Below are 9464 nucleotides of genomic sequence, written 5' to 3' on the forward strand. Positions count from 1 at the left end.
TTGTCAAGGAATAATCTTAAATCGCCAATCCTCATGTCCCCAAGTGAGATCGACAATCAAGGGAAACAGGCATCTCTCCGCATGAATAATTTAGGGCTAGAGTAAGCCCTCATTGTTTTCATAATCACATGTGGCAAGATTAAAAAAATACCCTCTCATGATTCTTCAGAACGAAACAAGGAATGTTATTACCATAAGCTTGCTCATGTATCACATCTCCACCACTTATCATGAGTGCAATGCATCAAAAGGTGAATTAGGATTTGGGATCTAGGGATGAGTGCATTTTATGCTCCATCTCACCCTTTTATTCTTTTAGTGTGAGTGCATTTTATGCTCCATCTCACACTAGCTCTTTTTTCTCTCGGTGTGAGTGCATTTTATTCTCCATCTCACACTAGTTCTTTTTTTTTTTTTTTTTTTTTTTGGATAACACGTTCTAATACATGAACTCATTATCGTGGTCTCAACATGCCTAACAAAACAAGTTCTAGAATAATCAACCCCTGTTTGTCCGTTAGAAACCAAATGCTCACAAGGGTCAACTCTGTATTGCATCTTGCCTGTTGATCATTCAAACTACTGAGATACCTTCCATTGCCAAAAATTTCAGCTAGATTTGCCTGCATCCTTTATTGTCTATCCTACCTAAGCACATGATTCAAGGTGGTTTGCAATCATTCAAAAACAAGTCTCTAAGGAGCAGAAATTTCAAAAGGAAAGGTTAAAAAGTGATGATCAAAGCATGCTAGAGTTCGAAAAAATTTATCAACCCCTTACTCCTCCCCCACACTTAAGATATACATTGTCCCCAATGTATGGAATATGCATGATAAGAACAAGAAGGGAGATTTAAGAGGACTTCCCTGAATGCCTCATTGAGATCCTATAGATGTGAGATACGAAAAAGAGAAAAACACACTCATAAGAAAGAAGAAAAAAAAAACTGAACAAACAAGTAACTAAACTTAATGGGTTGCCTCCCGCAAGCGCTCATTTTAAGTCGTGAGCTTGACTTTCACCTTTCCTTCATGGCGGTTTCAAGGAGAGAATGGACCCATGGTGGGTGGGTTGTTCTCCTTCGATGTAATGCTTCAACCGCTATCCATTTACCTTGAATGTATTCCCAGCATCATTATGTATTTCAATCGCTCCATGAGGGAATACTTTAGCCCCTTTAAAGGGTCTACCCCACTTGGTTTTTAACTTCTGATGTTTCCCCCTTTCATCCTTCATAGGTGGGTTTAAACCTAGAATATGGACCTGTACAATAGATGGGAGGGGTTTTGTGTGAGATGGAGGTAAAGATGCATTATGAATTGTAATTTCAAAAGAATGTGGCTCAGAAGTCAAAATTCACAATTCTGATTTCAGTACAAACTTCTGCTTTGCTTGTTGCAATTGATTAGGAGTATTGTTAAGTGCAACTTTCAGCATGTCTTTTGATTTAGATGTATCTACTTCAGCTGCACTAACATCAATGCTATCGATTGCATAAATTTCATGTTCAATTGTGTTGGGATGTTCCATGGTTTTAAATACATTGAATACTACTTCTTCACCATTGATTCTAAGGGTAAGTAGACCTTTTCGCACTTCAATTAAAGCATCACCAGTAGCAAGAAAATGTCTCCCTAAAATCAGAGGCATTATCCTATCTTCCTCCATATCCAACACAATGAAATCGGTAGGAATAATAAAATTGCCCACTTTGACCAAAACATCTTCTACTATTCCCCTAGGATATTTAATGCTTCTATCAGCTAATTGCAGGATAATAGTTGTAGATGTTAGTTCATGCAGTCCAAGTTTTTCAAAAATAGAATAAGGCATTAAATTTATACTTGCACCTAAATCTCATAAAGCTTTTTCAAATTCAGTATTCCCTATGGTGCAAGGTATAGAAAAACTCCCTGGATCCTTAAGCTTTGGGGGCAATTTCTTTTGAAGAATTGCTGAACATTCTTCGTTTAGTTTTACCATCTCACCATCCTCCCACTTTCTTTTATTAAACATCACCTCTTTCAGGAATTTGGCATACCTCGGCATCTGTGACAATACATCAAGAAGAGGAAGGTTAATATGGATCTTTTTAAACACTTCCAAAAATTTCTCAAATTGTCTATCTAATTTAGCCTTCAAGACTCTTCCAGGGTAGGGGATAGGAAGTTTAATTTCATGTAAATTCAGTTTAGGGGTGCTTCCCTCATTCTCCTTTTGTAAATCGGCCATTTTAGCTTTCTTGTCATTTTCTGGGGCTTCGCCAATTGTCTTCCCGCTTCTTAAGGCTATGGCATTCACATGCTCTCTGGGATTCTTTTCTGTGTTGTTGGGCAGCCTTCCTTCTTTCCTCTCTGATAACATGCTCACAACCTGCCCCATTTGAACTTCTAAGTTCTTAATCGATGCTTCATGGCTTTGGAATCTTGCTTCAGTAGCATTGATGAACTTAGAAATCATCTCTTCCAAATTACTCTTTTTTTCTTGTGGGGGCGGCTGTGGTTGGAATCCCATGGGTGCCTTTTGATGATTGTTGCTCCAAGAGAAGTTGGGATGACTCCTCCACCCTGGGTTGTATGTATTTGAATATGGGTTATAATTTGTCCTGCCAGCATGAGAGATAAAAATAGCATTCTCATGGGAAATAAAAGGACTATTTAATTGACAATCAGAATTAGTATGTCCTATTTGACCACATAAATTGCATGAGATGCTAGATGGTGTATTAATGGCTGCAATATTAAAAGCATCAAACTTCTTATTCAGACTAGCAAGTTGTGCAGATATGGCTGCAAGGGAATCGATATGGTGTACTCCCCTCTGATTGGTTCGATCATTGCTCCACTGGTAGCTGTTTGACACCATCTCCTCTATTAGGTCATAAGCTTCTTCCAGTGTTTTCCTCATGATCGTACCACTTGCGGCTGCATCAATAATAGATCGATTAGAGGGGTTAATGTCATTGTAAAAAGTCTGAATCTGTCGCCAAGTTGGTATCCCATGGTGAGGACACTTCCTAAGCATTTCCTTGAATCATTCCCATGCTTCATACAAGGACTCCCTCTCAAATTGAGCAAAAGTGGTAATATCATTAATTAATTTTGCTGTTTTGGAGGGTGGGAAATATTTAGCCAAAAATTTCTGTGTTAAATCATTCCAAGTGGTGATGCTTCCTGTAGGGAGTGAGTTGAGTCAATCTTTAACTCTATCACGCAATGAAAAAGGAAATAATCTTAACCTAATTGCATCATCACTAACTCCATTGTGTTTAAATGTATCACATATTTCAAGGAAGTTAACAATGTGTGCATTAAGGTCATCACTTGGTAACCCACTAAACTGAATACTAGTTTGGATCATTTGAATTATTGCAGGTTTTATTTCAAAATTATTGGCGTGGATGGTAGGCTTGAAAATGCTGGATGTCGCCCCATCAATGTTTGGACAAGCATAGTCCAAGAGGGTGCGATTTCCTTCTGCCATCTCTCCTTCTATCTCTATGGCTGGTTCGCAAATAACAACTTCTTCTCTTGATTTTCCTTTTTTTAGCTCTTTGCAACAAACGAAGGGTCCTTTCAATTTTTGGATCAAATTCAGCTAACCCTTCCTGTCTAGTGCGTGTCATGCACTAGTAAATCTGAACCAACAAAAAAAATTCGATCAAACAAATAAAAATAAAACAAAAATAAAAAGAAATAAAAGGAAAAAGAATAAAAAATAATAACAAAAATAAAAGGTCCAAATTAATCAAGGTTAACAAATTCTAATATTATTTTAGGATTAAATCCCCGGCAACAGCACCAAAAACTTGATAGCTATAAATATATAACTCTAACAAGTGCACTAGTTATCAAGTAGTATAATAATATCGTTCCCACGGGGATTTAACAAAATAAGTATTAGAATCACAATCTTCCCTAATTATTTGGACAGTCAAAATTTAGATTTAAGGAAACAAGAACTACTAAAAAGAAAAACTGGAACAAAGAGAAAATGGAAACAAAGGTGATTACTAACCGAATATGCAATGATGAAACCGCTAGGACTTTTGGTCCACCTAACCAATGCAATGAATATTGATGGGTCCAATTATCCAAGACTAATTGTTATTCCCATAAGCTGAGATTTTCACAAATTTATTTAATATTCTCTCTTGAGATATACTAAACCTACGCCCATCAGGTAACCCTTCGATCTCTCGAGTAGAGCTCTCAAGATGGAAGTGCATTAAGTCCAAGAAAACCATTAAATTCAGATGAATCATGTATATATATCTCTATATACCATTCAATTCACACTATGAATTATTCTGTCAATTATGTGAATTCCTCTCTCAATTCATTCACATAACCCAAATCAATTAAGAGGTGGCCAAACTCTTAATTGCATTAAGCACAATAATTCATAGACTATATACAAATCACAATTTTGGATGAATCAAGAAGATAAAAATGTATTCATTAACATGGTTAGGCTTTCCATAGCCCTAGCAAGAAACAAATCAGTTCATGATGGAAGAATTAAAACAAACAAAAGGGAAGAAAGAACTCTTGAATTTGCCCATGGTGCTGAGGTCTCCTCTTCTTGAAGTTTCTTGAATTCTTGAACCTTTCTTGAACCCTTCTTGACTGATTGCTCCTTGCTTCTTAATTCAAATCAGAAGTTGAATGATTGAATGATTCAGTGATCAAGTGATACCTAAAGCTGGTCCGCCCCCTCCTTTATGTAGATTAAAGGGGAGGGGGTGGTCTCCTACTTTCTCTTGAAGTTGATCTTTACAAGAAATAGAAAGTCCTATCCTAATTCTAATCCTATCTCTTTATCTCTTGAACTCAATCCTTTTATCACTCTAAGCTTACATCAAGAATTTAAATCTAGAAGGATTCTATCTTCATTTCTTGTTCTTGGATTCGTAATAGACCTCCTCTGCGAATTGGGCTTCAGCCAGGCTTTTCTACGAGTTGGGCTTCAGCTGCGGATTGGGCCTTCCTATGAATTTGCTGCGACTTCGGGCCCGGAATTGACTTCGATGCAAGCCGAATCTGCGAAATCCCAAAACATGAAAGTTGTGGATTTTTCTCTTATCTTTCCAGTGGATCTTGAATCAGCCCATCCAGAGTTCGGAAACGCGAGTTAAGCCCAGATCACTGAACGTTGTCAAAACTGTGAAAAATCATCCGATTTGTCTTTCTTTGCTCTTGATGCCTTCTTTCATACCCTGGACCAAAATACAAGAGATATGAGTCCAATTATATGCTAATTTAGTATAAAAGACAGAATAATTAGGGATAAAAATATGATAAATTCTACTCTCATCACACAACTTCAAATCAGTCTTTCTCCAAAGACTAATATCAATAATTGTTCTTGATCACTCCTACAAAACTGGAGAACGAACTGGCAATATGGTGGTGGCAGGAGGAAAACGCAGGGAGAAGGCGCAGTCACACTGTATTTGACTTCTCTCCGTGTTTTGAGATCTTGTATCTCTAGAAGCCTGGAGTATTTGGGAAGGTCTAAATGGTTCGCTCCTTCCTCCTTTTATAGGCTTAAAGAGAGCTCCTAATCTCATTAGGAGTTTCCTAATCCAAATCTGTATTTGGATAAGGAGTTCTCTTTAAGAGATAAGGATAAGACTTTATCTTATCGGTAGATTCGATAAGCTCTCTCCTAATCTCATTAGAAGGTATCCAGATCTGAATTCAGATCTGGACTCTCTGAGTGCATAGGGTAAGATCCTATCTTATCTGCTGATTTAATCCCAAATCTGCCCCTTTATTTAACTAGTCAAACTAGACCTGTTCGAAATGGGCTTTAGGCCCATGAAGTCTAAATGCTCAAACTTCTTCCAAACTGCTGCCCAGTTGGGCTTCTTTGTATGGCGTGGGACCCAAACATTGATCTACACATCAGCCACATGGGTTCAGCCCAGCCTCTGTTACAAGGCCTAGCCAAATTCACTGAAAAGACAGTGAACCCCCTGAAGCCCATCACATGGACTCCTAATGGGCCCAACACTTACACTAAGTGGTCCGTGGGCCAAGCCACCTTATAAAAACCCAGGGACTGTTGGCAGATGCAAGATTAGCCCATCAGGTATTACCCTTAATGGCCTTACACTTAACCTCTCAGCCCATAATGATCAAACACTGCCCGACAAGAGAGGACCTCTCCCTCGGCTGCAAGGAACAGTGTTGCACTCTCTACTCACATGGATCCCGGGAATTAAAACCTTTTGCAAACATTTTGAAACCATAATATATATATATATATATTTATATATGTATATAAAATATATTTTGCAAAACAAATTTTAACGATTGAAATCGGCTGCCGATAGTCTTGGTTTCCATCAGAGAGAGTGCATCCTCGATCATTACCTTTGTCCGACAAAGGGGCTAATCCTATCACTATGATCACCCACTCAGATGAATTCTCGAACTGTCCCAACATACCCAGTTTTGACCCCCTCTAAGGATCTCACTGATTAGCATATCAAAGATAGCCCAATCCAACACCTAGTGCAGTATCATAATCGAGTCTAGGGATCAAGTGTAACATTCCAGTTTTGCCCACTAATCACCAAGGTCCAGGGCAATACTGGAATTTTGGTCCGGTTCAGGGTTTCAAGTAAACCTACACTGCATGTACCTCGGGTCTCACCCTAGCAACTGAGACAGGCCACCCCAACACTTGGCGGCACATCAGTGTCAGCCTTGATAGGATAAATCTCCCCAGACTTATCCATCGGCTGTGAACATTCTAAACTAACACAAGTCTCATTATGTGTCCAGTTTAAGGGTATTACACAAGTCTCATTATGTGTCCAGTTTAAGGGTATTCATTTACAATAAATGTCATAAGTACATCAATCTGATTGGAGCTAAGGGAATACACTGTCTAACAGCCTCTCCCTACAACGCAATAATGGGAAGACTAACCCTTCATGCACTAGGGGCAGCCATGTCTTCTTATCACCTAGCCCTTAAGTTTCCCATTAAGCATGGTGTCGGAGTCGTTCATGGGAACCAACAGATCGCTCGACAATGCTATGTGGTGGTGCTAAAAGGAAAAAATAAGGAGGCCTTATCATTGGAGGGCCTCGACCCCTAGGAAGAACTAGCGAGCCGAGGCCAACCAGCCAAGGACCTTGTCTCGGTTCCCCTAGATGAGTCAGCCCCAGAGAGGACAGTCCGCGTCGTGTCCAACCTCCCCCCTAAATGCCTATCTGAACTGGTAACTTTCCTCAGAACTAATGCCAACGTCTTTCCTTGGTCCACCGTTGACATGCCCAGAATTGACCCTTCGATCATTACTCACAAGCTGAGCATGGACCCAAACTCTAAGCCAGTACGGCAAAAGAAGAGGAACTTTGCACCGGAGCGATGGAAGGCTATAGGAGAGGAAGTTGACAAGCTACTCAACGCCGGCTTCATCTGTGATGTACATTACCCAAACTGGATGTCTACTGTGGTTTTGGTAAGGAAAGCTAATGGGAAATGGCGGATCTATATTGACTTCACAGACCTCAACCGAGCCTGCCCAAAAGATAGTTTTCCTTTGCCGATGATAGACCACCTCATCGACGCCACTGTAGGGTATGAACTACTCAGCTTCATGGATGCCTTCTCTGGGTATAACTAGATCCAGATGCACCCCGAAGACAAGGAGAAGACATCTTTCACCACTGAGCACGACATGTAATGCTACAAAGTGATGTCATTCGGCCTCAAGAATGCAAGGGCCACTAACCAGTGCCTTGTCAACAAGATTTTCAAGAATCAGATGGGGAGGAACGTCGAAACGTACATAGACGACATGGTGGTGAAGAGCCTCAAGGCCGAAGCGCACACCTCAGACTTGGCCGAGACCTTTGATACTCTGCGTAAGTTCAACATGAAGCTCAATTCGAGCAAGTGTGCCTTTGGGGTTACCTCGAGGAAATTCTTAGGCTTTGTTGTCACTCAAAGGAGCATCGAGGCCAACCTTAGCAAGGTACAGGTCGTACTAGACATGGCACCCCCTCGGTCAATGAAGGAGACTCAGAGGCTCACCGGAAGAATAACCGCCCTCAACTACTTCATGTCGAAATCGGCAGACCGCTGCCTTCCCTTCTTCTGCACCATCAAGAAGCTGAAAGATTTCTAGTGGATGGAGGAATGCCAACGTGCCTTTGATAAGCTTAAACTGTACCTCGCCTCACTCCCGTTCCTCGCTCGGTCGATGTCAGGAGAAACCCTGTATTTGTACCTATCATCTGGGGATGAGGCCGTCAGCTCGGTCCTGGTAAAAGATGACGGAGTTCCGAGGCCGGTATACTATGTCAACAAGGTCCTCAGCAGCGCCGAGACTCGGTACCCCGAAGTGGAAAAGCTAGCTTACGCCCTTGTCACCTCAGCCAGAAAGCTCAGGCCGAATTTCAAAGCCCACTCCATAGTAATCCATGACAAATCAACCCTTTAGGGCCATCCTTGCCAAGCCAGAGACTTTGGGATGCCTGATTAAGTGGGCAATAGAATTGTCAGAGTTTGACATATAGTACCAGCCGAGGCCCGCGATCAAATCACAAGCCCTAGCTGACTTCGTAGCAGAAAGCACTTTCAGCAAGTCCCTCGGTCGACCTTGCGAAGAAGAGCCAGAAGAAGCACAACCGGCCAAGGAGGTCCTCCCCACATGGAGACTTTTTGTTGATGGTTCATTCAACAACAAAGGAAGTAGAACGGGCCTCATTCTCCTCACTCTCAACAACGTCGTCATAGAGTATGCACTGATATTCGAATTCACCACATCCAACAACGAAGCCGAGTACGAAGCCCTCTTGCTAGGGTTGCAGCTCGCCCGAGACCTTGGCTCCAAGCATGTTGAAGTCCTCAGCGACTCACAGCTGGTGGTGAACCAAGTCAATGGTGAGTATGAGGCCAGGGAACAAAGCATGGCTAAGTACCTCACCAAAGTTCAAGAGTTAGCCCGCCACTTCCAACGCTTCTCTCTACAGCAAGTCCCGCGAGCCGAGAACTCCAGAGCGGATGCCCACTCCAAATTGGTGAGCACCTCGGATGCAGCCCTTGACAGAAAGGAGCGGATACCCACTCCAAATTGGTGAGCCGAGAACTCCAGAGCGGATGCCCACTCCAAATTGGTGAGCACCTCGGGTGCAGCCCACTCCAAATTGGTGAGCACCTTGGTGAGTACCTCACCAAAGTTCAAGAGTGGGCTGGATGCAGCCCACTCCAGAGCGGAAAGACTATCATGGCCCTCCATAGAGGAGATCCAAATCCTACCCGTAGAAGCTGAACTGTCATGGATGGATCCCATCATTGACTTCCTACTGATAGAAAGGCTACCCGATGACAGGAACGAAGCCCGGAAACTCCAACGACAGGCAACACAATACACTTTGACAGAAGGAAAGTTGTATAGGAGGTCCTTCACCTTGCCTTACCTACGGTGCCTCCGCAGGGAGG

General features: G+C 41.8%; 1 protein-coding gene and 1 non-coding gene across 2 annotated transcripts; both read left to right on the plus strand.

Annotated features, from left to right (window-relative positions):
* The first annotated feature begins 2995 nt into the window (after positions 1-2995).
* Positions 2996-3102, plus strand: LOC148801308 (small nucleolar RNA R71). The gene has a single exon (XR_016084867.1). It is a non-coding gene; the product is annotated as a small nucleolar RNA R71 (small nucleolar RNA).
* A 4716-nt stretch (positions 3103-7818) lies between these two features.
* On the plus strand, positions 7819-9103 carry LOC148801309 (uncharacterized). Its single transcript, XM_088900380.1, has 2 exons — positions 7819-7995; positions 8540-9103. The coding sequence occupies exons 1-2, from the start codon at positions 7819-7821 to the stop codon at positions 9101-9103; spliced, it is 741 nt and encodes a 246-aa protein (XP_088756506.1).
* The last annotated feature ends 361 nt before the right edge of the window (positions 9104-9464 follow it).

This window comes from Nelumbo nucifera, chromosome 3 (assembly GCF_055504915.1).
Source record: "Nelumbo nucifera cultivar China Antique chromosome 3, China Antique-T2T, whole genome shotgun sequence".
Classification (NCBI taxonomy): domain Eukaryota; kingdom Viridiplantae; phylum Streptophyta; class Magnoliopsida; order Proteales; family Nelumbonaceae; genus Nelumbo; species Nelumbo nucifera.